General features: G+C 32.7%; 3 protein-coding genes and 1 long non-coding RNA gene across 4 annotated transcripts; 1 reads left to right on the top strand and 3 right to left on the bottom strand.

Moving 5' to 3' along the window:
* Positions 1–964: 964 nt before the first annotated feature.
* LOC126653880 (acyl-CoA-binding domain-containing protein 1-like) lies at positions 965–5,587 on the bottom strand. Its single transcript, XM_050347872.2, has 6 exons — positions 4,864–5,587; positions 4,209–4,314; positions 3,987–4,090; positions 3,196–3,287; positions 1,732–1,829; positions 965–1,398 (listed from the first exon to the last, which is right to left on the bottom strand). Exons 1-6 carry the CDS (start codon positions 5,346–5,348, stop codon positions 1,216–1,218), a joined length of 1,068 nt encoding a protein of 355 aa, XP_050203829.1. The 5' UTR covers positions 5,349–5,587; the 3' UTR covers positions 965–1,215.
* A 2,842-nt stretch (positions 5,588–8,429) lies between these two features.
* Positions 8,430–14,862, bottom strand: LOC126653879 (uncharacterized). Its single transcript, XM_050347871.2, has 11 exons — positions 14,618–14,862; positions 14,340–14,538; positions 14,125–14,207; positions 13,936–14,036; positions 12,510–12,605; positions 12,045–12,098; positions 11,631–11,779; positions 10,245–10,362; positions 9,453–9,540; positions 9,066–9,290; positions 8,430–8,972 (listed from the first exon to the last, which is right to left on the bottom strand). Exons 1-10 carry the CDS (start codon positions 14,733–14,735, stop codon positions 9,097–9,099), a joined length of 1,200 nt encoding a protein of 399 aa, XP_050203828.1. The 5' UTR covers positions 14,736–14,862; the 3' UTR covers positions 8,430–8,972; positions 9,066–9,096.
* Positions 9,501–12,172, top strand: LOC126653887 (uncharacterized). Its single transcript, XR_007632344.2, has 3 exons — positions 9,501–9,588; positions 10,176–10,399; positions 12,076–12,172. It is a non-coding gene; the product is annotated as an uncharacterized LOC126653887 (long non-coding RNA).
* Positions 14,863–17,272: 2,410 nt separating the features above from the next.
* On the bottom strand, positions 17,273–25,582 carry LOC126687465 (ABC transporter B family member 19-like). The gene is given in 9 exon segments (XM_050382028.2): positions 17,273–18,859; positions 19,168–20,029; positions 20,620–20,843; positions 21,197–21,510; positions 22,330–22,589; positions 22,842–23,042; positions 23,767–23,942; positions 24,313–24,367; positions 25,277–25,582. Coding segments are annotated over 9 exon segments (3,879 nt in total). The 3' UTR covers positions 17,273–17,378.
* Positions 25,583–25,907: the final 325 nt, after the last annotated feature.

The following is a 25,907-nucleotide window of genomic DNA, read 5'->3' on the forward strand; positions in this document are numbered from 1 at the left end:
AAAACTACCGTATCTCTTAAAATTATTAAATTAAAGTAAATAAATTATAAATTAAAAAACTACTGCAATATTAAATAGTTGTAACAATTTACCTTTACTAATTTAAGGGGTAATTTCCAATTGCATAATAAATTTTCTAATTTTATAATTTAATAAACTTTCAGTTGTAATAATTTAAATACTTTTTTTTATAATTCAAAATACCAAATAATTTTTAATTAAAACATTAATGCTAAAGCCGAAATAATACTTTTCAGATTTTTTTAATCTCTTCTTTCCGTATAATAAAATGAAATTAAATATTTGTTTTGTGAATTATAGAAAAAAAAAGTATTGGCTAAACAAATCTTAATATTTTAATTATATAGCGATTTAATTCATGGTTCAAAACATTACAAAACAAATCCTAACATTTCAATTATATTGCGATTTAATTCATTGTTCAAAACGTTACAAAATAAATCCTAACATTTCAATTATATAACTATTCAATTCATGTTCAAAACGTTACAAAACAAAATCCTAAACTTTTCCGTTTTTGCATTTTGTAGCCTAAATTCATTTTCCGCACAATTATGTCCCTTTTTTAGGCTATATATGAAAAACATCAAACGGTAGAATTTTATTTGTGATGTTTTAAAAACGTTGGGATTTATATGTGCCTACACATATATCTAATATGGATGCCACGTTGCACAAAATTGCCGAAAAATGGTTTGAATTACAAAATGTAAAAAATAAAAAAGTTAGAATTTATTTTGAAACGTTTTAAACAATGGAATTAAATCGTTTTTCCTGATACCAAAAAACAACAATGCTTTTTGTTTAAATCGTGGAAAGAGAATTCAGCCTGGCTAGTTATAGATTAACCAAAAGCACATCATCATCCTTTACAACAAAGGAACTTGTGAACCCAAATGGGACATGACAACTGATTCAGTAAAGAACAGAAACATCTAAACTATAGAAAAATAATTCATGCAATAAAAACCAAATCGTCTGTGCACCTGTGAGCCCTTCATCAATATCTTCACATCAACTATAAAACCAAGTGGAAGAGTAACGATGCAAGGGTTCGGGCAGAGAATATGATTTGAAACTTAATTTATCACTAATATAATGTTAAAATGAAAAAAGGTTACATATATCTGGCAATATACATTCATGGAGATTCATTTTCAGAGACGGGATTAAAGAAACCACGGAGCATAAATATTAGTCGGTATGAGTTGTTCCTGCATGCCGCAAGCAAGGCCAACCCGACTCGGAAAGATCACAAGCAGAATTGCCATCATTGTCCTTCAAACTTGTGTCTGCATTTTGCTTTACAAGTAATTCAGCAATCGCTTCTCTATCACAAACAGCAGCATAATGCAATGGAGTTTGGCCTTCATTGTCCTATAAATGCAATACAAATCACATTATCTCCACTGAAAAGCAAGACAACAAGGAATTTATTACGTAGCTTGAGTTTATGTCAACCAAGCTCGGATTTAATGTATAGTCCTTAATTGTGTTCTCGTGTTAGTGTAGGTCCATAATACTAGGCCTAAGTAATTTCTAATTACTGAGATAGAAAAGTGAGAAATGATGAGTTATGATTAAATTAAAGCCAGAAATTTCAGTGGATCTTTAAATTTTCTTAAACAAAATTACCTCAATCTAGATATCTTTCAACATAAATGAAACTGGCACAAAAGCGACTATAAAAACTAACAACGTTTACTATACCTTCGCATTTACGTCAGCGTTCATTCCAACAAGAGCTTCTACGGCATTAAGGTGACCGCGGTCTACAGCCCAATGCATAGCAGTCCGACCCTCACTATCTGCAATTATCACCAATGAAATATTCAAAATTTGATCAGCCTAAAGTATTTCCTGTGCAATTACAGTTAAGAAAGTTCTACAACCAAAGGATATCTCATCAGTACAGCAGAGAAACTAATGAAAATAAACTTGAAGAAAAGAAATAGCAGTATGTTTTGCTGATGATAGTATATGTTCCATTACATATTCACAAACAAAGTTTTAAAAATTACATCTGTCATTTGCACGAGCAAACTAGTTAATAATTGTGAATCAAAACCAGTGCAGCTTGGTAACCATAGACCGCAAAGTGCAAATATGATTCATTATTTTGACTGCTTGTTTCCCTAAAAAACAGGTAAATCATTTTTACCAGCATTCTTAAGTTACAATCAAGCTTCAATTTTCTTACCAAGCTTCATAATCTACTCTTGTCCTAATGAGAAACTAATATGCTAATTAATTTATTAGAATACTCTGTTTGCCCTATAAACTAGTAGGCTGAGTATCATCAGCATCAGGATGATATGGGCTGCCTAGCATGTTTAACCATAGTAACCAGAAAAGCCACTTACCTTAATTTGTTGTACACAAGGGGTAGGATTAGTTGGTATACCAATTTGAGTAGCGATGTGTGAAGTGGAGTAATTTGTTTTTTTAGACTCTAAACGACTTGAAATTTTAAACATTTAAAAGTTACATATCTAATTTATTTTCTTACATAAAATTTGTGTTGAAGTTGATTAAAAATATTAAATGATGAATATAGGTAATGATACCATACATTTTTCAATTCTTTATATACCAAAAATCAATAAATTTACGAAAATAATTAGCCTCATTATGGTAACTATATATATTAGCGAACAATCAGCCTCCATATGGTAGCTTGCATTTTGAAAAGAGAAAAGGGGAGAAAAAGTCTCAATTTTTTTCATCCGCTTTCCATTGTAACCAATAAAATATCTTCTTTTTGGAATTCCAGGATGTGTACCATGACATTCCTTGACCTCCAACTCATAAATTGGAACACACGTCCAAAAATGCGGTACCATGGGGAAGAGAGAATATGGTAACTATGTGTTTAACAACTCTGCCAAATTTACAAGACAACTTCAGTAAGGGGTGTACATTCCGGTTTGAATCGAAAAGAACCAATTACCAAATGACTTTTGACTTAATTGATAAATTAAGCAAATTTAATAAACAACCTTTAAAGGGGGTGTTAAATATTATATATTACATAATGAGTTGGGTTTTCAGATACCCCTTAATTTTGCAGTATTAATCCAACTTAATATTAAAGTGTGGAAATCTGTAAACTAAATAATAAATTAGGCATCAAAAACCTGCCAAGACATGTACACAGACAAAAATGGAACAAACCTTTCAAGTTGACAAAAACACCGCTCTCTATACAATTGAGTAAATTCTTCACATCTCCCTCTCTAGCAAAGGCATGGATGGCTTCCATTTTCCTAATAAAGCATCCAAAATTTGAACCTTTTAGATGAACATGAGAATATGATGCCTCAATATCACAATATCTGTTTTGAAGAATAAACATAAACGACAATATAATTTTGGACATTTCATAACTAGCATCTTGAAAGATATATATGCCATTGCCAACAACACAAATCATAAACCAAATTATTCTGCTAAATTTTTGAATGACGCAATATATATGAACTTGTTATGACCCTGCCCGGCATTTGTTCCTTTAAATTCATAAATTCTGCAAAAATGGCGCTTGGCAGTTAGTGCATAAATTTCCTCACCTCTCATAGGTGTCAGAGTTAGTATGTAAATCTACAAAGAAAATCGTACAAGCACAAAGAAGGCAAAGAACAGAAGGAATTAAGGTTCAGTCATTGAACCAAACTAAAAATACAATGGGTTTATGACTGAGCAAAGCAAGTATAAATTTTAGTTAAGTATCTGGCCAGTACGTAGTGAATCCATAAGCACAGGGCGAACAAAGTCACACTGATAGAGCAAAAGAAATATGTACAAACTTTCTACATGTATGTTATAATGTTATGATGCAAGCATAGAATTGCATGAAGGTCCAAGAGACCAGTACCAATCAAACAGTTTTAGAAGTATCATATAAAGAGCAAAACATTACATAATTGAGAGGATCTCCCTTCAACAGAAGTAACAAAGAAACTTACGACTCTTCTCCAGATTCCTCCTCATAAACATAAGTGCTGAAAACTGGACCCATTGGTCCTTTTGCATCTGTACGTGGTCCATCGCCATCTCCGCCTTTCTTTTTCTGAACATAGATGAGAATTATATATTATTGAAGATACTCCTACTGGAAGTAAGCACATTGGGAGAAGGTGCAAATAAAGAAGAAGCAAAGTGGTAAAATAAGAAGATTAAAATCTCACAATGGCTGAACCAGATAGCCAAGATGGATATAACTCTGTAACAATATCAATGTACTTCTCCATCGCATCTTCCGGAGGCAATGCACCCAGTTTCTGCCATGCTTGCCTGGTTATACATTATAAAAAAATGACAATAAGCACCCAGCCTAATATAGCAAGCATAAAATGCAACCACAGAAGCACACAAACCTCTTCAAATAGCCGTTTTAAGAGATACAAATCGACAGAAAGGATAAGGATGAAAGAGTATCAATTTCTAAGAGGGTTAGATTCGCAAGTCAAAAATTAGAACACATAACAGATCAGTGATTCAAACATTCCTCCATACATCTGTTTCTACCCATTTCTAAAACCATCATTCTAATTCATCCACCTACACATTGCTACAAAACAATAACATCGAACCTTCCGGAGTCATGTATTACTACAATAGCGCACATAACATAAACACATTGAAAAAGAGGAACTCGTATACTATTTTCGAAGAATCAATATGAATATTTTTAAAGCATAAAACAAGCACTACATCATACTCGATTTCCAGTACTCCATTTTAACATTTCTACATTAAGAAAAAGTACCAAACTACTCCATTCCTTACATTTCAAACAATAATCAACTAAGTAAGGCAGTAAAACAAAATGAAATAACTTACCATTTAGCTCGAGCACTCATTTTGAGAGCAGAAGGGGGAGGAGCACTACAAGGTCCTTCAGTAGCAATCTTATACAATCCATAAAGCTGCAACTGAACATCAGTAGACACCTTCTGCGACAGCCGATCAGCAGCCGCCGCCGCAACAAACGCCGTAGCTGCACTAAACGTTTCATCAAGTAATGTACTCTCAACACCTTCCCAATCATCATCCTCATCATCGCCACCACCATCACTGTCATAGTCAGTGTCGCCGCCAGCTATACTCTCATTCCTGACGCTGCCGTGCTCGGCAATCAGTGACTCGGTCTCGTGAGTCGACTGAGCGGCGGTTACAGTAGAAGACTGAGGAGTAATTAACGGCTCCCGTGTGATGGTGAGATTGTCGTCTTTGAAAGCGACGACGATGGAGATTAGTTTGGCTAGAAGGTAAGAGAAGATTAGACCTAGGAAAATTGATTGGAGAAATTGATGCCAATCGGCCATGGTTGAGAGGAAGAAAAACCCTAATTTAGAAAACTTATGACATGAGTTAGGGTTTGCAGATGGGAATTATGGGGGATAAAGACGAATAGAGTGACCTAATCGATGAAATTGGTTGGGAAATGTTGTTTTGTTAGGACGGATGAAATTCAGATTTGTCGACGGAAAGTGCTTCGGCGCCGGGAACTAATGCAGGAGCCTTGGGCTTGCCGATAAGAAGGAGTTTGCTTTGCTGGGCTGGGCTGTGCGAGCAAGGCAGTGTTTGAGAGATCATAAAGATAGGAGAAATTTGCAAAAAATACTCCGTTTTTTAAAATATTTGTAAAAATACTCCGTTTTTTGAAAAATTATTTGTCTACCTCTTTTTTCGAAAAAATTATTTTTTTACTCCGAAATTTATTTTTTTACTTTGAAAATTTTTGTAAAAATACTCCGTTTTTTTTAAACTGTTTGAAACTGTATTATAAACGGTTTCAAAGATGTCAAAGTTTTTTAAAAATACCATGTTATAAACCATTTGAAACTCTATTAGAAACTGTATTTGAAATCGTTTGAAACTCTATTTTTATGAAACTGTTATAAACCGTTTGAAACTATATTAGAAACTCTATTTGAAACCGTTTGAAACTCTATTAGAAACTCTATTAGAAACTCTTTTTGAAACGTTTTTATAAAACAGTTTCAAATTGTGTTTTTTGAAACTGTATTTGAAACCGTTTGAAATTCTATTTTTATGAAACCTTTATAAACCGTTTGAAACTCTATTATAAACTGTATTTGAAACCTTTTGAAACTGCGGAGTAAAAAAATAAATTGCGGAGTAAAAAAATAAATATTTATTTTTTTTAGGTACGCTTATAAACTTTCAGTTTTTGAGGTAAATTTACAAATATTTTAGTTTTTTAGATATTCTCCTAATTAGCCCTAAAGATAGAGACGGAAAAAAATTACAGAAAAAATTCAAAACGGTAAAATAAATTCAAAAAATATAGGCCAAATGTCGTAAAAAGGCCAAACCTTTCACAAAAGTTTCACGAAAGTCATGACCTTTCAATTTTGTCGATTTTCGCCAAAAATGGATTATTTGGTTTCACAAAAGTCATGACCTTTCAATATATGTGCATGCCACGTAGACGCCACATAGGTAAATTGAAATCAAATTGAGAGTTGGCCACAATTGAAACCAAATAATCTGTTTTTGGCCAAAATCGACAAAATTGAAAGGTCAGGACTTTTGTGAAACTTTTATGAAAGGTTTGACCTTTTTACAACATTTGGCCAAAAATATATTCTTCTGAAAAGTTTTTATTTAGTATCTAATTTTTTTTAACTAAATTTCTAAAAAAATTCGCTTTATATATTTACCAAAGATGTATCTTTTGATGCATTAAATATGTATCAACAATAAATACATAAAATATGGAAAAAAATAATCTTTATGTAAAATTAAAACCTTTTTTACTTGAAGCGTATGTTTGAAAATTAAGAGATTTAAGGTAATTTTGTGATTGACTCTAAAAATTGGGGATAATTATTCTTTTTTTAGGGAAACACAAAAATGGCTAAAAAGGATCAAACAATTTTAAGAAAAAATTTATTTACTTAGTATTTAAATGTTTTTCACTCAACACCTAAAATTTATCATTTTGTATGTTTTGTATTCGCGTGAAGACATTAGAATATACTTTTATAGGCAAAAATAAAAATGTGAAAAAAGGAAAAGAATGGATGGCGTAAATTGATTTTCGAAAGAGATGCCATTCAGGTCTCTAACTCCAACAACTTTGATGAATGCCAATTTGCTGCAGGTTTAGGACTCTGCGAGAATACATGGTTGAACTTAACCTCCTTCGATCTACGGGATCACATGAATAAAAAGGGTTCGGAATAAAGAAACTCATCGTCTTGTCCAACTTGAGAAAGCAAAATTTTGCTGCTACAGTTGTCTAAATATTAGGGTTACTTAGTTTTATGCTATGTAATCTACTATTGCAAAAAAAAATTATAAATTTTAGCACAAACTCAACTTCGGTAGTATAAAACACAATCATTATCTTTTACAATGCAAAATACGAAATAAACTTTACAAAACTACAAGAACATGAGCAACGAAATATATAATATTACGTCACTTGTTGGATAAAAAAAGATGAATGAGCATCTTACCTGCACGTGACTTTCACATGGCTTTTCCAACATAGTATTAAAATAAAAATAAAAAGAAAGCTTGTGGAATTAAAATAGAGTATTAGATGCTGGGAATAATATAAGAGGATATTCCATATGCAAAATTGAAATGATTTGCAATAAAATAAGGTAGCATGGTATATTACTCCAATTATCTACTTTTTTCTTCATTTATGTATCACATTCTTTACTTAGCTTTGCTCCATCTTCATCTCTCAGTCCCAGGCATGTCCCTCTTACTCTCTCTAAGCTTTTGTTTTGCTTTGTTTTTTTTGTTATGTTTTCGCATATCACATTTCAAATAAAACTACTTAGTATATGAATTTTGTTTTCTCTCTCGAAACAGAATATTTATTAACGGAAATTACAATATAATTGTTACATTTATTGTTGTCACGAATTAAAAATTTAAATATCACGTTGGAAAAGAGATTAAATTCGGATATTGGCAGTTGAAATTTCTAAATGTTATAGTGTCATGTCAAAATAGTATAATAATAGGATGCAGCCATGTTTATAGTTAATCTTTTTATCTTTATTTACTTTTAGATTAAGTTAGACTTATATTGTGTAGGTGAAATTCTCAGTAGGGTGTATATTTTTAACTACAGTGGGGTCTTCTAAACTTAAACATAAATTTTCTGTTATTAGGTGTTGTTTAAACTAAACATATGGAAAAGGAGTTATTATAGATTTTATGAAGGATGGAATGGAAAGAATATGAAAATCAAATTAGTTTAGATTTTATGTTTTAACTAGGAGAGTTATGTTAAAATGGCAGATTCCAATAATAATAATATGAAAATGCATGCATGAATATGACAAACTTCTTTTCAAAAACTAATTACCATATTATCACAATAGGTCAAATTTGACTTATAAACAGCACCGCCTACAAATTCAAGAACCGGAATAATCCTTTATTCAATAAAAAAACATAAACATAATATTTTTACAGACAACACAGTGGTTGTGCCACGTCATTCGTGCAACAAACAAATGGGACGTGTCCCATGGTGGAAAAACAATATAATTAACACTTGTTGTAACAATGACGTGATATATCAGTTACGTGAGATGCTCTATTTTTACTTCCGGAACAAAAAAAAAAATAGAATAGATGTGTATAAACAATTACAGTAGTATGTTATTCTTAAATACACTGCTCGTCCCTGTCCTTTAAAGCTGTATGGGATTCTTAATTACACTTCTATATGTCTTTCCCCATCTGTCTCTGTACTCTCTCATTTTTCATAGGAAACACGTGAAATTGTCAGGTCATGATGCTAGTGAGCAATGACTAGAGGAATTGAGAGATGCCTAGTTGGTGATTTTATATCTCACTAAATGCAAATCTCAATTAAATAGCTATATACCTTCACCAAGTTTTCCCGATGAATACCGTAAAGAAATGCCATTCGGACGTAAAATCAATAAACCCTGCACCATGAAGAGAATTAAATAATGTAAGCTTCCTGAAATGGATAACATGCCTAGAAAGCTAGAACAGATTTGTGAAACCAATTTCATTACCTGTAAAAATGGCGGGTTCATCGACAACAACCTATGTGAGGGAAGCCCCAACTCTGGCTGGTCTTAGATGCCTTTGAGCTCTTTGTGCATATTCGAATATGAACACAAAGAGACTAAAGATGTACAGAAGGAATATGTGTAGCTTCTCTACGACACCACATGGCCGGAGATTGTTCCCGCCCTCTATACTTGCCTTGCCGAATGACACTCCTATTCTCAACCAACCTGACAAATTACAAAAATAATGCTAATCACAAGATATCAGATAAAATCTAACTATAGTTCATTCCACCAGATTGTTAGAGCTGTTCGGAATCATTTAATAGAAAAGATTCATTCGCCAACTTTTAAATCTGTTCCTTCTTAAAATTAAGCTGTGGATGCTACCATGATTCTTCTGGGGCAAATTAGTCCAGTCATGAGGGCTGATCTTTGTTTCTGTCGCCCTGATCAAGTCACAAAGAGCTTGATTGACCTGCAATTTTCCATTTACGCAATCAAAATGAGATCATTGTAGTGCAAGGTGAAAAAAATAAAATCCAGTGTACAGTATGAAATTGCTATCTGATTTATTTAGGGATAATTGCAAATAAATCTACAACGTTTACATGAAATTACAATTCTATCATGTCCTTCTAAAGTTATCAATTTCATTCACCGATTTTTTTTTTATTCTATCACCGTTTTAAAATCCGGTAATTTTCAGCTAACGTGGCTACAATTGGACACAACAAAAGGACATGCATTCCAGTAGCCACATCAGCTGAAAATTATCGGATTTTGAAAAGGTTTGATATAATTGCAAAAAAGATAATAATAGTGAATGAAATTGCCAACTTTATAAGAAATGATAGTTGCAATTTCATTTAAAGGTCATGAATTAATTTGCAATTAACCCATTTATTTATGGCACGCACTTAAAGCTATTTTTGTTTTACCTATTTTATGTTGCGCCTTAAACTGAATTATAAGTGTTGTCAAGCATTCATATATACTAATATATATTAAGAACTGAGTATCCATTACATATCCCATCTCTTTTGCTCAGTCAAATTCGATGTTCCATTTTTTTCAAACTTACATCACTGCAATATAACTCTTACATTGCAGATTTTTCACCGTGGCAAAAATTTCAATGGCCTACATTATGCAAAATCAGTAGTTCAAGCAGAAAAATACCTCATCGGTCTTCTCATGACTCACTAAATGGCCACCATGGAGATCTATCATCCTAGCAACAGGATACAGCTTCTCCGCTAGTCTCTTTGCGTAGTATATTTGAGCAATGATATCATGCCTACAAATTAGAACCACCTCAAATTAATCTTGAGCAGGTATGAATAATCAAAGGTGTGGTAGTTGCTGTGTATCACTATAATATACGACTCGAAGCATCTAACTTTAGCAAGATAATGTGCAAAATATGACTCATTTCATCATGCAAAACAATGATATAAAACATGCAAAATCTTTAACGTACAGAAAAATACACATGCATTTCATCAAAAAGTGCTTAAGGAAGGCAACCAACGAGGAATTCTTTTACTTGATAAAATTGAATATCTGTCTTTATTTTGGTTCTTACATTTCAATCCATGTCTTCATCCATACAACTTATTTTCCAATGTCTTATCTAAAATATTGTACATAAACACTGCTTTGAAACACGCAAAATTAGATTGACTTATCTGCATGCGTATTTTAATGATAAGATATACTAAAAAGATATACTAAAATCCACCTGCATTACTACACTACAGTTCACAATCAAATTAACACATGCAATCATTTTCTGCAATGAAAGCTAAAATTTCGATGACAGCACAAAATTAAAATATCAGAATCATATTTGAGCTTTATATGCATGTCTCACTCACACTCCAAACCAGAAGAAAGAGAGCATAGAGAAGGAGGGGGAAGGAAGCAACTAGAAAAGCTAGCATTTTATCTATTTTAATGAGAAACAAAAAGTTATGATAAGCCCAAAAATTGTTAGATTTGAAAAGAGATTGCAAACTGTTTCACAAGTTGGCTAAAAATTCCAAAATTTAGCAGGATTAAACTAAATTATAAGATTCCATAAAAAAAAAAACTAAATTATAAGAAAAAGGGTAATATCTGGACTATTTTTTTGATGATTTGGTCTAATGGTGTCATCAGTATAAGGCTTAGAGGCCTTTGGGTAATAACTGTAACTGTAGTTGGCCAAACAAGTAATCCCTCTTCCCTTCATATTTCGACAGCAAATTTAAGATCTTAACACGGAGGCTATTAGATCATCTAAACTCATTTCTCCAGCATTTCAGCTTCGTCTAATTATTTGGTACATTCATTTGTGAGCTGGAAGTTAAGAAATGAAAATCTGCTAATTTTATCTGGGAGAAAAAAGATGAAGTTATTGAATTTAATTTGTGCAAGGAATACTCGTCATTGATTTCATCCATCGTTAAATAAAGTACAAAAGAAATCTGAAAATGCAGAATATGCATACACAGATATTTGACGAGTGATTTGCTAGTTCTTAGATTTGGCAATAACAAAAAGCATTAGAACAGCTTGCAATACCTGCCATGTACGACTGATACAAGAAACCCGGTAGAACGGATCACTTCAATTTCTGTTTGTGTAATCTTATGTGTCCAACAAGCATTAATTTGACCATCAAAACCACAACTAGATTGCATCCCAGTTGATGATATGCCTTTCACATACTCCTGCAAGAGACACATTTGATATTCAGCCATTTCAAAACTAAGCAAAACTATAAGTTGCTATGCAACTCAGAATCTCATGAACATGGTAGAAGAAGATCATTACTTTAAGAACTGAAACAGACATAATGTTGAATCAACTACGGAACATCATTCTGATAAGTAAGAAGGTAGCATAAACTTGGAAAAGGTAGTAATTACTATTTACTAATAATATAAACAAAATTGAAGATTCGGTTTGCAAAAATGATAATTTTGATCTTCTTACTTGATATAAAATTGCTCTTCTTGTCTTACAGCCAACATACTCATCAAGGTATTCCTGCACACCAAAAAGAAAGTTAAATTCGACTAAGCAAGAGAGCTTCACTTTGAAATATTAATTGACCCAGGCAAAGCGAATATCCAGAAGATAATGTTTTATAGTCCAGATCCAGAGGACACTACGACGGTGTAAAAGATGATAACTGCTCCTTCTAAATGCTGTAACAATTGACTGTCTAAGGGTTTGTCACCAGCCATTCAAATTTCCGGCCTTCATAATAAGGAAAAAATAAATAAAAAGTAGCAAATTGGCGCTGGAGGATAAATGGACTTCCAAAACATATTGACCCACAAGTTTATTATGATTTCTATACATATTTAAGCTATACTATGCGGCTTTTTCTAACCATCAGCCAAGTCATCGTTTGCTATTGATAAGTAGTATGCACTATCAAGAACAATTTTTTACCTTTGTATAGTGGGTGTCCAAATCAACAGCTGCTCTTTGCTCAGGAGTTTTTGCCTTTAGGAAACGAATCGCAACTGATACAGTTCGGCGGTCAAGCTGCAAGATATAAGATTTATTTCAGAAGATGTAGTTTCAATGACAAAATAAAATAGATGCCAACTTTTTAGCAATTTAAAGGAATAAAGAAAAATAACACGGAAAAGAGATTAAAAATAGGCATGGTAAATGCATTATAAATAGGGATCCTTGGCACCCATGTCTAGCAACTTATAATTAGCACTGGGGTTTGACAATCCTCAGAATCACTTTGATGTCAAGGCCCACTACACAATTCAAGTTAATCATAATTTATCCCGATGAAATTCACCAGCCAAAACTTTGGCAATCTACAGGAACACAAATATAGAGAAGTTGCAAGTAATCGACATTGACAAGTCAACACATAATTCCCGTGTTTCGATACCTTAGGCATCTGACATTTTCCAAATGTTGTACTTGTTGCCCCCTATATTAAATAATAAGGTCAAACCCTTTGACTATAAGGAGACAGAAGAATACTGAACCAACTTTTTCATATTCAACCATTTGAAATGGTCATTATTGACAACAAGAGCGACTTTGAAACATTGTTTATTAGTTTTATAAGTTATTGTTATGAAATTTAAAAAATACAAATTAGGAACCCACAATTTAGTAGATTTTACTTTGGGTCAATAGCTCGAGTTCATTTTACTTCATGTGCCAAATGTTAGCAGCTTTAATAAATGTCATCATTTTTTAATAGTCTATACTTTCTCGATGTTAATTTCCATGTCGCGTCATTTTGGGTCGTGCCCGTGTCGTGTCATTTTCCATTCCATCAAAAAAAAAATCTCTAAGATGTGCTCAATGTTGACTAAATTTTTTGGCTTTTTAACAGCTCTATCAAAAAAGACTATTTAGGCAGGTCTTAATTGATTTAGTAAAATGATACTGCTAAACTTATCTAATATAATTATAAACCTAAGAAATGCTTTAGATGGAGTGCCAAAATTTTTTGCAATTAACAATAAACTTTATTGGTTTCTACTAACTGTACATAATCGTGTATATTTGCGAGAATAGATGGAAAACCTATAAAAGATGGACACTTTCATTAAAAGATACTCTCATTGATAGTCATAAGTTCCTTCTTTTACATCTAAGGAACAAGAACAAACACATGCACACATATCACAAAAGTTTTCTTCCTACGCGTAAAACTATGTCAACTATGGGATATGCATATGATCAAGCTATGATATTATCTACGGCAGAAAGTTCATTTTTACAAAAGAAAAAAAAAACATTGCTATTTTTTAATTAAACTACATCTATCTCTCGCTATAGAATAAAAATAAAGCTATTGAGCTCTGCGATAAAAAAAAGTAGGATAAAATAATGATACCTTCGGAAAGCATTGGAAACCTCCGCCGGTGACATTAAGTAACGCCAAAGATAAAACTCTATCAGGCACCATTGCAGCTAACTTGCAAGATATCATAGCCCCTATATCCAAAATAACAGTTAAGTTACATTCGAAAGAGCTCGAAACTAAATTCAAATGCAAATATCACTCGCTCGCTTACTCACTCACCCATGGAATGGCCAAATATATGAGCTTTTCTCCACCCTAAATGATCCAATAAAGCAATTGCATCCTTTGCCATCATCCTTGTTCTGCAACCAACCAATTATCCACAAAATTAGACTTAATTTTTTAATGTTATTTGTTGCTTCCTTAATACACAAAATTTAAAACTCAAGAATTTAAATTAAATAAAGAGTAAGAAAAAAGTTAAAAAAACTCACGTATATTGAGATTTTTCGGTAGGAACAGAGCTGCGACCCATACCACGGTTATCAAATGCACACACTTGAATACCACCACCATCGCCGTCGCCGTCTCTCTCACCGTCGCCGGAGATTTGATCACCGTCGTCATTCGGTCTATCCGTGCCAGTAAGACCCTTTATTTGCGGGCCCCATGAATCATGCGTGCCAGCCAATCCTAACCCATTAATCAGATTCAATAATTCAATAAAAAAAGCAATCACGGAATAATAATTATAAAAATCAAAATAGAATACCTATAATAAGAAGGACTTTGGTGCTTCCATAACCGTAAGTTCTGTAGAAAATTTCAACGCCATTGTTGGAAGCTCCGTCGGGAGGAGCTTGGTAGGAGGAGACTTTACAAAACGGCATGTTTTTTGATCGTTTAATAATGAAGAGGATTTCTTCTCAAACAAAAAAATAATAGTGAAGAGGATTGCAATTTATAAAGAAAAATAAATTACTATCGGAATTCCGACAGTGGAGAGGAAAAGGATTTTGTTTGGTGAACGGAAAAGATTATGAATGAAGGAGAGAGAAGCAGTTAAGTGATTGGTCGGCAGAGTCAATAAAGTCAAAGATATATATGCCACGTCGACGTATTGTCTCAACGTGGGGAGGTGGAAGCTGCTGAGAAAGCACGTGATCTATTATGGACTAATTCTAATTGGATTAGATTTCTAATTCTGGCTTTATTCTAGAGGAAATTTCTTTATACCATTTAGACAAACTTTTGAGAAAATTATAAGTGCTTTATATAAACAATTATACTAAAAAGAGCTCTTATTATATCAACAAAATTAATAAAATTCTAAACTTCTAAGTATATTTTAAAGAAAGCATGCGTTTCACCTATCTTAAAAAATTTGCTTATGACTCAGAAGGGTTGATCCAAGTGGTAAGCGGTTTGATATCGTTTAAGCAAAATTTCGGTTCCAGTCTTGTTAATGTAGAAAATCCCCGCTGGCAGACTCATCCATTATAAAGGTACGCGATACGGGTCGGACCCGAATTAATCAGGACGATGTCCTAAAAATTAGATGGGCAACAAAATAAGTTGCTTATGAAAAAATTTAACTTTCAATAATTACTCACTTTTTTATTCTTTTATTTTTTATATTTTAAAAGAAAACATATCATTCGAGAAAAAATCTATCACATTGTAACACGTCATTAAAATAATGACACTTTATAATATTACTATTCAAATGTTAAATAAATGACAAATGAATTTATAAATGACATTTCATAATATAATATGATAAACTGAGTTTACATTATAATTTCTCTAAATTTATATTTTAAAAGAAAACATATCATATGAGGAAAAATCTATCACATTGTAACACGTCATTAAAATAATGACACTTTATAATATTACTATTCAAATGTTAAATAAATGACAAATGAATTTATAAATGACATTTCATAATATAATATGATAAACTGAGTTTACATTATAATTTCTCTAAATCTATATAACTAGTATAAAAATGAACCCAAAACACTGTTCATTAAGGGTTCATTTTACTAAAAACCAAGGCTTTTGAAATAATAACAAATTAACCACTATAGACAGAATAATTCTGGTGTCCATTTTGATATCTTCCTTATAGTTCTCTATTTAATGCCCAACACTTCCTTACTTTATTACCAAAACACCAACTATTACTAAATATCAAAAGCCAATTTTGATAATTTAATTACAAGAAAACCATCCGAGTTGCATATTTATGCACATAGATGGGTCCACTCTTCTTTTTATAATCTATTTTTAAAATAATAATTTTATCTATATATGTGAAATATAATAAAAATACAATCCTTTAAGTCCCAATTACTTCCTACATTAGTCCAAATCTAAAACTAATCACATTTTCACAAAAAATATAAATTTAATATTAATTTTAATGATAACAATAGTAAATTATAAATTTCAGCAAAAAAATTAAAATATTTTTTAAAGTAAAATATTAACAATTTTTTTTAAAAAAAATTCATTAAAATATACTATACATATTTTTATTAGTTTTACTATTAAATTTAAAAATGCATGTTTATTCTATTATATATTCTGTTGTATATTTATTGTATATTTATATTTTATAATATTTTATATATATAGTAAGTTATGCTTACATAAAAAAATTATTTATATTTAAATCTAAAAAATTATCAATTTTTCATTTATTTGTCTCGATATATATTTTTTGAAAAACTAAATAGCCGCATTTAATATAACTTATAATTATCTAATATACCATTATATAGTGCTTAATTAATAGTATAATATATTATCCATATTTTATTCAAAAAATTTATGCTATCATGTCAGATAAAATATTAAGATTTATATAATCAAACATATAATTTATATATTAAAATAACAATTTTTTTCTAAACCGTCAATATTTATATAATTTAAATTACTGAGTTCCAATTCATATTTTATCTTTAATTTAATCAATTCCGAAGCGAAGCGAGGGTTTTACACTAGTATTATATAAAAATAAAAAAAACCACTAATTATTCGCTTCTCTTTCCATTTTATCAAACCTAATCCATGCAAAGCATAAGGCATTCAAATTTTTGTTGAAATCTAGGGTCTTTGAATTTAAGCTGAATTGAGTTTGGGATTTTGATATTCATATTTGATAAGTGGAAATATTTTATGAGTTCTGCTATATATTTCAGTTATGAATTTAATTCACTTGCCCTAGCTTTGTTCTTCATGGGTTTGATTCTAACTCTGCATTTTCTATGTTTGCTGCCTTTTAGGTATTGACTGCAGCTAATGGTACTATAAGAGCTCAGGTAATGCACTTATTGAGTAACTAAAATTATAGTTTTTTTTTCTTTCCAGAAATAATTAATGAAGAATGTAATTGACAGAATCTGTGTAAGTATTTATCGATAAATTTCCGTTCTACTAAGCAATTATGGCTTGTAATGCACTAATGCGTATCATTTTATATATATATGTATCTGTAAAATTTAGTGGAAAAAACATTTAGCTTAGCTTTCTGTCATGTTTTGCAAGTGATGCAGCCTAGAATATACTCCCTCAGACATCCTTATGAGTGTGGAGTGAGAACCTATCTCCACAATCATTCCTTTTTCCATAACAACTATTGTGTCTGAATTTCTTACAGTCGACAGCCTATGCGCTACTGTAATCTGTGTGGCTCTGTATAACGAGCTATCGCTGCTGTTTAGATTCATTGATTCCAGAGCACTCACGACTGATCTTTCAGACTCGGCATCAAGCGCACTTGTTGCTTCATCCAGGAGCAAAATTGCTGGTCCCTTTAGTAGAGTTCTAGCAATGGCGATCCGTTGCTTCTGTCCGCCGGAGAGTTGACAGCCTTTCTCTCCGACAACTGTGTTGTATCCGTCAGGTAAGTTACTTACAAACTCATGAATGTTCGCTTCCATTGATACCTTTATGATTTCTGCTTCCGAAGCTTCGTTGTTGCCGTATGTAATGTTGTCTCTGATTGAACAGCTGAATAGAAGTGGCTCTTGTTGAACTAGTCCTATCTGTGTCCGCAATACTCTCAGATTGTATTCTTTAATGTTCTTTCCATCAATTAGCACTCTTCCTTCTCCAGGATCGTAGAATCTTAGCAATAGGGCTAAAACTGAAGATTTTCCAGCTCCGCTTGGACCGACTAGGGCAACTCTTAATCCGGATTCGATTTGCAAACTGAAATCGTTGAGAACAGTCACTTCTGGTCTTAATGGGTAGCTGAATTTGATGTTCTGAAACTCTACTGTTCCTGTTGTTATTTTCTTGTGATTTGAGCTTTTGGGTGTATCTGGGTCGATTTCGGTTTCCCTGTCGAGAGTTTCGAATGCCGGAGTTAGTAGATTGATAGCGGATATGACTGTGGGGATTAATGTCCATAATTCTGTGATTGAAGGTACTGTGAGTGAGAAAATCTGGTATGATCTTATGCCATTTTCGAAGCTTGCTTGATGTCTTTCGACTAAACGTGTAGTGTACCATAGAGCAACGCCATGTGCAATATTCCATAAACAAAGGGAAACACCTTGAACCAGGCCATACTTAATACTCTGTTTCCTGCACTTCTTCTTTAGCTTTTCTAGGCATGATTTGGCTTTTTTGAGGATGTGGTCTTCATGACAAAAAGATGCAACTGTTCTTATGTTGGCTGCAGACTCGGAAGCGAGTGTGACAAGTTCATAGTGGGCAGCTGCAGAGTCGCCTGAAAATCCTCTGGCTGATTTTGCTTGAATCAGTCCTCCTATGAAATGACAAGGCATCACTGCCCAAGCAACTAGACCCATTCTCCAGTTAACAACCATGCTAACAACAGTTGCAATTAGTATGGATGAGACACACTGAACAATGACAGACATTCGGTCAGAAATTATCGTCTTCACCATCGAAGTGTCATGAATGATCCGTGAAGTAAGTGAACCAACACTATTCTCTGGTTTCTCAAACCATGCAAGTTCGTTGCGTAGTATACCTACAAATATAGTCTTAATGTGAAATGGTATCATTTCATTCTTAGTTGCTGGCTTATAGCTTTAGAATATGTTGCATGAAAATGAAAATATTGAAACAGAAAAAGTTGAAATAGAAATGGTGATTAAATGATATTTTTTAAGTATTGGGGTTTCAGAAGCATTTCCGTTTTCAGAAACAAAACGTCAAAGTGTAGAATTTGCAAGTTTTCGTGCTACATAGGCTTAGGTTAGGTAGTTAAAGTCACAAGAAGATAGCATAAGAAAATGATATCTCTATGATTAGATGATAGGATACATAGGAACCTACCTGAATATAATGCTCGTCTGAGGTTAGTCATGGCCTTCTCTCCTACTACTCCGAAGAAGTAGTGTTGCAAGGTATGAGTGAACAATGAAAGCAGTCCTATTAGAGCAAAAGCTATTGAATACCATCCAACTTTCCTCTTTGCCTCGCTCTCGTAATATGCTACTCCAACTGTTACAATGAAGAATCCGAAAACAGGCTTTGAAATGCCTGAGAAAGCGGCTGCTACGGAGCCTATAGAAAGTTTTAGAAGCTCTGTCTTTCGCAAGCCATACCAGATTCTAAAGAATATTGCTGATTTCGTAGTGTCTTTATGCTCCTCTTTCTTTGGAGACTGGCTCAGATGCACACTGAAATCACTAGGTATGTCGTGATGCTCATTTCTTTTTATTGCAAGTTCTTGGGTGATGTTTCCATGTTCTTCTGAGGCTGAATCTCTGTCAATTAATAACTTAGTTAGGTTATAAGCTTTTTATTATGGTTAATGGATGTAGGAATTAGGTGTAAAACTGTAAATGAACCTTGTATTGCTAATTGTGCTGATATTCTGCAAGCTAAATAAGTTGTTGTAGAAATTATTGGTTTGAAGCAAGGCGTTGTGTGTTCCTGTGTCTGTAACTTGTCCATCCTCCACGATTGCAATGGTATCTGCATTTACAATAGTAGATAACCTGTGAGCAATCAAGATGACTGTCCTCCCTTCCATAGCCCTCTCTAGGGCATCCTGAATCACTTTCTCTGATTCTGAATCAAGTGCACTTGTGGCCTCATCAAGCAAAAGAATTGGAGGATTCTTAAGAATTGCTCTTGCTATCGCGATTCTCTGCTTTTGTCCTCCTGATAATTGGACTCCCCTTTCTCCTACCTGGATTTCATGATAGTTGCAAACACAAAATGATTATATTTGAGGTTTCTTCTTGAAGTTGAAAATGTTATAATACTATTAGTGGAGTTTCATCTAATAGCTTGAACTTTTAGGTGAATTGCTTATTTGACAGAAAAAAGTAACAGAAGAAATTTCTATTTACAGAACTCTTATTAAATAATACCGTTGAATGCCCTCAAACGTTTCTATACATTCCAACAAATAAAATTTCTAGGATTTTTAATGGTTCTATTTCAGAAGCTGTTTCTGGTCTCTCTTTCTACCATTATCTTTTTGTTACATTTTTGCTCTATTGCACAAGACAGAAAACGTTGAAACAGAAAAAGGAAAAACAATATTTTGATAAGAATAGGGTATGAATATAAAAGTTTGGAGTTTCGTAAGCATTTCCAAAAATGAAATGAAATGAAACGCCAAAACAGAAACTCAATAACTTTCCGTTCAAAATAGTAGTTTTGGTCATGTATTAAATCTCAATATATGAATTAAGTTATCAGTTTATGAGATCTAGATTAGCACCTAGAAGAGTAATGACTAATCTGATGGATAAAATCAGAGAAATTGATCACCTCAGTTAAATACTGATTAGGAAGTTGTGAAATAAAGGAGTGCGCATTTGCCATTGTTGCTGCATCTTGCATTTGCCTATCAGTGGCATCCATATTTCCAACTTTCAAGTTATCCTGGATAGTACCAGCGAATAGGCATGGTTCCTGGAAAACTGCTCCAATATTCCTTCGAAGAAATCTCAAATCAAGATCCTTGATATTGTTGTTGTCGATAAGAATATCCCCTGCACATATCTCATTTTGTTAGTCCAATAGTTAAGTGAAGTCAGATGTTAGAAATCTGCATTTCTTTTGTTGGTTGTTAACTTAAAAGCTCGATGCATGGCTACAAAATAGGCAACTGCATATTATGTGCATGTTGCAGGAACTGTTAGAATTATAAATTGATTATTAGGTGATCTCAAGAAATCTCTGATACTACGTTAGAAATATTCATTGATTAATTGACTCACATCCAAAATAATTAAAACCAGTGATTTTGGTTGTTGACACTTCATTATTATTATAAACTTGTATATATTCATTTTATTTTAGCAATGTGAGATATCTTAAGAGGAACGAGGTAGGAGCAGCAGACCTTCCAACGGATCGTAAAATCTTGCAACTAGGGAAATGACGGTGCTCTTTCCGCAGCCACTGCTGCCCACTAATGCCACTGTCTTACCGGCAGGAATGGACAATGATAGGCCTCTAAGTATCAAATTTTCCTGCCGAGATGGGTAAGCAAAATGTACATCTTTTATTTCAATGTTGCCCTCAACTTTAGCAACTGTTCTTCCTTTTGATTTGTGGCTTATGAGTGACTTCCTGTTGATCACCTTGAAAACTTCAGTTCCTGCAGCTTTTGCCTCGTTGAAAATTTGCATGTCTGGAGTTGCATAAGTGAGTGATCTGCATGGTAATCAAGGATTAACAAAATGAAATAAAATTCTGCTATCTATTCATAATAGACCTAATAATCGACACGGGTACCCTCTAGTCCATCCAAGTCCGGCTCGCTTGTGCCGGGCTTGAAAACTTATTTTTGACTGTCTGGTCCGAGACCAAGTCCATATTAAGCCCGCCTTTTACAGATGAGTTTGGATTTTATAATTGATTAAATTTTATTAGGCTCAAAAAGCACCGGCTTGAGTCCTTATAAATTCGATATGTGGTCCTAGTTTAAATAGTAAATATTAAGCCTGAACCTGAGTTTTGACTTGGACTGTAAACGAACTAAAATGCTTATGAGTGTCTCGTTGTTCGGCTCGATAAGAGCTTGACTCAAGCTCGTTCCCTAGTCTAAATGAACGAGTTCAAACTCTAATATATGTTCATTTAGTTAAAGGAGTCGAGCTTGAGTATAGGAGTATTTGTCTCGTTTATGCTCACAAACAATTTGTATATGAATTCGATTATGAGCTCTCGAGTTGGTTCGTAGAAAAGCTCGAATATGAGCTTGCGAGCTGGCTGGTATATAAGCTCAATTAGGAGCTTGCGAGCTAGTTCGTATATGAACTCAAGTTCGCGAGTTGACCCGTAAATAAGCTCGATTATGAGTTTGCAAGTTGACTTATATACGAGTTCAATTAATAGCTCATAAGTGTGTTTATTGAGTTTTGACTTGCACATAGAAGAGTTGATTGGTCGGGTTCGGTTTCAACTAGCCCAAGTTGGCCTTGAACATGTGTACTTCGCGGGAAATTAAACGGACAAGTATAAAGGGCTTACATTGCTCCAAAGAGAATGCTCATAACGGCAGCAATGACATCTCCACCGGTAGACTTGTGGGCAGTAACTACAATGGCTCCGATCCATATGATGAGCGCCCAAGAAGTGAACGTGACGGTTTGAAACATTCCTGTTCCAACCCCCTTTATCAGCGCCTCCTCTTTGCTGAGAGAAAGCTGCTTTGCCATGCCCTCTGAAAATGACTTCATTGCTCTGCTCTCCCCAACAAATGAAAATACCGTCTTTATTTGAGATACTGTCTGCAAATAATTAAGTCTAGATTAAGTGGGATAGTACCATTTTAGCGTTACAAGATCGGATCATACTAAATCTTTTGCCCTATGTTTCAATTCGATACAAAAACTTCAATTTGTATCAGAATGCTCGTAAAATTTAGATTTAAATTTCAACTGATAGTACAGTTACCTTCCGATTCAATATGATGATTTGCACGAATAAAAATATGAGATAGAAAATTAGTAGTACGTGGTTTTTTAACCTGAGTTAAGTACCTGTTCAACCATGGTGGTTGCTTCAGAAAGAAACCCAATTTTAGCAGCTGAAATAGTGTTCATTTTCTTAGTGTAAGTGGCTCCGATCACAAGAATCATAGGAACCACCAAGAGAGTAAGCATTGATACTTGCCAAGAGCAAATTGCTGCAATCAATATTCCTGAGAAAAATGCTGCAAAGCATGATATGAAATGCCCCAACTGCCACCAACAAATTATGTTAGCATCTTTCTCAAACTTTCAATGAAATTAAGGGCGTGCACCAAATCAAACTGTATCAAATTGAAAATGGTCGGTTTGATTTATTTATTGTAAAATTTAGAAAATTTATTTACTGTAAACTACATATATATTTTATATCTTTTTAAATAGCACTATCTTTTGTATGTTAATTTGTTTGAAATATTATAGTTTGCCTTAGATTTAATTAGTAAATTTAATATGTTTCAACTTTTTTGTCTTTAAACTTTTTTCATAAAATATTCTTATATTTCGGTTACACCAAAAACCAAATTGAATCAAATTTTAACAATTTGATTTATGTTCTCTTCTAAATCTCAATGGTTTAATAATATTTTTTAATATCGAACCGACCAATGCACATCCTATTACAAAATGACGCATTTGGATAGTATAGTTATGAAGTAAGGAAAATTTAAAACCGGTTAAACAATTTATAAATATGCTTTAAAAAATATATTTTACACGTTTCATGTTTTTACTTTACATTTACAAGCTTTCACTTTGTCAGCAATATTTCCGATATATATGCGATACATCTTTTTTAGGCTAATATAAAAGGCGTAAAAAATAAAAAAGTATATTTATTAGGTATATATGTTTTTGGACTGAAAAGAGTATCTTTAAAAGTTAAAGGGTTTTCTTAGGTAGTTTTGTGGCTTTCCCCCCCAAAAGTAAGCAATACCTTTTCACCAATGGCATCTTGGATTACACTCATATGATTGGTAACTCCGGTGATGATCTGACCATTGGTTAAATCAGTATCAAAAGCTCCGATCTCCTGATTCAATACTGCTTCCACAAATGCTAATCTTAATCGGACCATTTGCCGTTCGCTTGCATACATCCAGCATCCAATCTCTACAGTTTTCAAATGTCAGGATTAGGGGTGTTAGTGGCGGAACCAGATTTTAATAGTTCGAGCTTAATTTCTAATTCATATATAATTTTTCGACAGTTTGAACTTAACTTTGATTTAATCTTAAATTCACTATAAATCTACTTTCATTTTAAAAAAGTATCTATATCTTATAAAAAAGTCGATTTTATGACTATTCGCGAATTACTCGAGATGACTTGAAAAATTAAAGTCGAGCTCGAACTTGAACTACTCGAGTTTCATCTTGAGCCAAATTTGAATATCAATTAACGAGACTCGTGAGCATGAATGCCACTTCTACATAAATAAATATATATGTAGCGATGAACAAGGGATAAATGAAAGTTATACCTAGTATTCCAGCTGGAAAAGTAGCAAAAGCCATGTACCACACGAATGGAACAACCTGAGGCAAGTAATTAATCAATTAATTGAAAACAAGAAAATTAGACTGACATGATTTTTTCAAAATATTTTATTTTAATTGATTAATTTTAATTTTTTACCTTTTTAATTAACATCTTTTATTAGAAAAGTTGGCTTAATGCCTTAAAAATCCCCGACCTTTCATCCCCTTTTCAATCCTACCCTGACGTTGAAAAATTGTCAATTTTACCCCAGTTTGTATTTTTTTCATTTCAATTGTACCCTGAAGCATAAAATTGACCTTTATTTATTTGATAAAAAGTTCAATATTTTTTTTTTAAAATAGTTAATTTAATATAAAAAGTTAATCTAATGCAAAAAGAGTCAATTTAGAGAATTTTTGCCAAATAAAAAAAAGATCAATTTTATGCTTTAGGGTACAATTGAAATGAAAAATGTAAAATATGATAAAATTGATAGATTTACAACGTCAGAATAGGATTGAAAAGGGGATAAAAGGTTAGGGTTTTTTAAGACATTAAGCCAGAAAAGTTTTAGAAAAGATATAATGTATTTAATATAATATAAACAAAACTGCATGTATTATTTATTAAAAAATTCTTAAATAATGTACATAAAAAGATCTTTTCTATTAAATTAGAACATAAAATGTTATACCACTACAACAAAATAGTTTCCAACAAAGGAAAATTTAATTCGCTAGAAGTTCAAATATAATCACTATTAATCCATTGCAACCACAAATTTTGTTGCCGCCCGTCGCAATAGGTTCCGTCCTTAAAGGTTTTCAACAAAGAGAAAATATTTCCCGTCACTAAAATATGATCGATAATAAACTATTTTCTCGTAGTAATACCACAGATTGAAATTAAATATGTGCACATATATTTTATGGTACAAAATAGTTAAAGAAATCATACAAATGTACCTTGTCAAGGGCCTTAACCATGGCAGGAGTATCATTAAGATTAGCTCCAAAAGCATCAAGTGCTTTCCCAAGTAAAAGATAACCAACCGGTTGAGCCAACCCGTGAACCACTGAACCCAAGGTTCCTAATCCCATTAGTAACCAATCTACTCCATCTGCATAACTCAACAGCTTCTTAAATTCCAAGGCTTCATTCTCCTTCTCTTCTTCTTTTTCTTCGTCGCTATTCGCGTTCTTACCCGTATTTTTATTATTGCTCGTCTCTTCTTCTTCCTCCGTTACCGGTTCAACCGACTTTTGAACCATTTTTATGGATTCCTATATGTGATTTAGTATAATAAATGAATATGCAGTTTCTGTTTTGCTACAAAGTCACTTATATATAATCCTCGTCAAGCCAAGGGAATAAACTTTATAATCTAGTATTTAAAAAATCAATATTATATTAAAAATAAATTTAGTATAAGTAATTTGGACTAATTTATATAATACTAATTAAAAACTTTTGAAAGGTGGCAAATTGCCGGTTTTTGTGTGTGTATTCTCGACATTGATATCTATTGTGAGCATACCTATATAAAGTGTCTAGTAAACAATTGCTATATACTTTTTCTTTCTCATTTTATTTATC

Source organism: Mercurialis annua, linkage group LG6 (genome assembly GCF_937616625.2).
Source record: "Mercurialis annua linkage group LG6, ddMerAnnu1.2, whole genome shotgun sequence".
Lineage (NCBI taxonomy): Eukaryota > Viridiplantae > Streptophyta > Magnoliopsida > Malpighiales > Euphorbiaceae > Mercurialis > Mercurialis annua.